The 3,046-nt window shown below is 30.8% G+C and overlaps 1 protein-coding gene across 1 annotated transcript; it reads right to left on the bottom strand.

The window, feature by feature from the left end:
- Positions 1-391: 391 nt before the first annotated feature.
- Positions 392-1,178, bottom strand: LOC119661946. Its single transcript, XM_038071464.1, has 2 exons — positions 1,087-1,178; positions 392-991 (listed from the first exon to the last, which is right to left on the bottom strand). Exons 1-2 carry the CDS (start codon positions 1,131-1,133, stop codon positions 421-423), a joined length of 618 nt encoding a protein of 205 aa, XP_037927392.1. The 5' UTR covers positions 1,134-1,178; the 3' UTR covers positions 392-420.
- Positions 1,179-3,046: the final 1,868 nt, after the last annotated feature.

Here is a 3,046-nt window from a genome sequence, read left to right as displayed (position 1 = left end):
TTTTTTTATTTTAAAAATTATATATTGTATATAAAATTGAAACAATGTTCAAAATTGTTAGTTTTTTGTATATAATTTTCAGAATGTGGTAAATGTCTGTCCACGTCATATTTTTTAAAGTAGGAAGGATTCGTTTTTGTTAAATATGATCAACAATAGCCTGCTAGCAATCCTACACCCCATAATCCCTTTTACAGGATATATGTAAAACCTGTTGAAACCTTTCACTTTACCTTAGGTGTGTAGGTGGCAATAAGTTTCTTTATTGAGAAAAAAGCTTTCCTTGCAGAAAATTGACAAAGAATTTTTTTAATGCCAGAATTAAATTATAACTCTATATATGACTAACTCTAAATATACGAAAATAAATACTTATTAAGGTGGACTTTTACTTTAGTTATATTTCAAGTTTTACTCTTCTTATTCAGCATCCCTTGTGTCCATATTGGAAGCATCATTTCCATCCTCGTCCTCAGTACGTATCCTTTTAGCTGTTGCAGCCTCATCAGTGCTACACCTTTTACGTTTTGCAATATTGAGTTTCTTCTCAACTTTTGTTTCATTTATTACAACCGAACGGCTTATAGTATCACCACCACCATTTTGAGTGAATTCATCCTTCTTTCGCTTACCAAGATCTTGAGCATGAATGGATTGTTTTTGTCCACAGATTGTCTTTTCATCATTCACAACTCGAGAAGTTAAACCTTCTTCATTTACATTAAGGCTCTCTGAAATTGAATTTTTGCTACGACTACGTAAATTATAAACGTGTTCTATCTTGAGCTCTGTCTTTTCTACAGGTAATAGTTGCCTTTGTGGTAGATCATCACAAACGACACTACCGCGGATACTTAAATTACTGTCCGAAACTGACGTCTCATTACACACCATCGTTACCTGTTCAATTGGAGGAGATTGCGAACTGCAGCTCGATCCTGCTAAGTCCGTATTTGGTATTGCATCGATTCCAGATGCTTCTGTGTTCCGGCTGTGGTATTACGGAGATTAATCACAAAAAGAAATTAGAGAAAAAAGTTTTTATGAATATTAATCTAATTTATAATTTTCATAAAAATTAATTACCTTTCTTCCACGTTTGATTTGCCAAATAATTTCTTAAATAACCACATAATTATTTTGATACAAAAATATAGTATATATCAGTCAAATTCTTATGAAAATATTAAGAAATTTTTATCGAAAATTTTTTATTAAGTTGATTTGACTGTTCTTTTTTGTCATAAAAAACAAATATATTTGAAGTGTCATTATTATTTATATATAACTTAAAAATAAAAACAAGAGTACTGGATTAAAATCTGATTATAAAACTTGTTATCACAGATTGTAAACCTGGACTTTCTGGACTTTGTGTTTAATCTACTCTTATTCTAGAACGTGTTATTTCCATACGAATATTCCTTATGATCTATTTATTTATGTAGTGGACACATTGAAACCTTTCATTAAGTAAAAAACCTACTATTACTTATCTGTTATGAAGTCAGGTAATTTGCGAATAAAATTATTTAAAGTTGTCGGACCAATGTTTAAACAGCAAATACTTGATCTGTCTGCGATGAAATATTAATATATGTGGGAAAAATAAAAGTGAGATAAATAAATATGGGAATGACAGGTAAATACGAAATAAACTGAAATCAAATTATTTCAATTACTAGTACTATCAGAGGACGTAGTTATTATTGATTCTCTTATATTATTATTAAAAGGGTTTCTCCCCTTGTGAAAACCCAATCAATAAGCAAATGTTACTACGACCTTATAAAAACACCATAAGTCCTAGAATGCAGCAGATAAGATAATATAAAAAATTTTACTAGAAAAAAACTCTTTATTGGTTGCTTCAAGTGCAGCGGCTACTCTTAAAGTCAGCAGATCCCCTTAAAATTATTTAAATCATGCCATCAACGGATTTGTATGCCGAAAAGTAGCGCAGATCAATAAAGTAGGGTTACAAAAATTCAAAGCTCTAAATTTTGAAAAAGCAGACTTTGGACAAGTCAATCAACAGACATTAATCCATGTCCACATACCAAACAGCAACAAGAAGTAAATACAGATGGTTGGACAAAGGTCTGGTATCAAAACGCTGAAGGTTTCACTTTCATGGATGTGATCATGGATGGCTAAAAAATTGAAAACAGATCTAATGCTGCATTAAACTGCTAATAATTATATATCACGTAGTCATATTGGCAATCACATTATTGAAACATCTTCTATACAAAAGAAATATGTAGTCGTTTCAAAAGAAAAAACGACTATAAATGTTTATAGATCGATTTTTGAATAGTAGTGAAATATAATAACAAAATGTCTTATTTAATACCTAAGCAGAATTGTTTTTGGTTTTTAAGTCAGTATAATTGTTGGACTACAAGTGGCAGTCTCAAGACTTTGAACCTATAAAATTAGAAGCTAAAAGTAATGAAAACTTTTATTGGTCAAATTTAAAGTGTAAAAATTATATACAATAAAAATTTTATACTGACAATCGGACTATATCGGATTATATTACCAACTACAGCGCACAACGCATTTTTATAAAATGTATTTAAATAGAAACAATCCATTGATTCACTGAAACCGAAAGGGAGTTCCATAAGTTCTGGGCTTCTGAGCGCATTGATTGTTTACAAATCGAGATAGATAACGAATTCGATAAAATATGCACATATTCACCACTGAAGATCCAGACTGTCATCAAAATTGTCATCAACCGCGTATACAACGATTTTATGGTAAAAACAGAAATAACTTTTCGGAAAGACAACATCTGTAAGGTAAGAAGAGCCTGCTACAATTCTTCCAAGAGATTTCTTATAAATTTTGTAGTTCGTTATTATCGTAACAGTTCGTAATAGTAATGATTTAAAGTAATTATTGTGACACTGATGGATCAGTGACTATTAAACCCGGGAAAAAACATTTTCTGATTGGGAGCAGAACCAGGAATACTTAGTTATAGTCACCTTATTGGTGATTTGCGATCACACCCTATTAATTGCACTAAGTGGTA

This window comes from Teleopsis dalmanni, chromosome X (assembly GCF_002237135.1).
Source record: "Teleopsis dalmanni isolate 2A chromosome X, ASM223713v2, whole genome shotgun sequence".
NCBI lineage: Eukaryota > Metazoa > Arthropoda > Insecta > Diptera > Diopsidae > Teleopsis > Teleopsis dalmanni.
The sequence above is the reverse complement of the archived record's forward strand: the minus strand, read 5'-3'. Positions and strand labels throughout refer to the sequence as shown.

Bases quoted from the DNA above. Each gene is read 5' to 3' on its own strand.
- LOC119661946 (XM_038071464.1), bottom strand. From the start codon at position 1,133: ATGTGGTTATTTAAGAAATTATTTGGCAAATCAAACGTGGAAGAAAG. The intron at 992-1,086 runs GTAATTAATTTT...GTAATACCACAG, and splicing joins AAATCAAACGTGGAAGAAAG to CCGGAACACAGAAGCATCTG.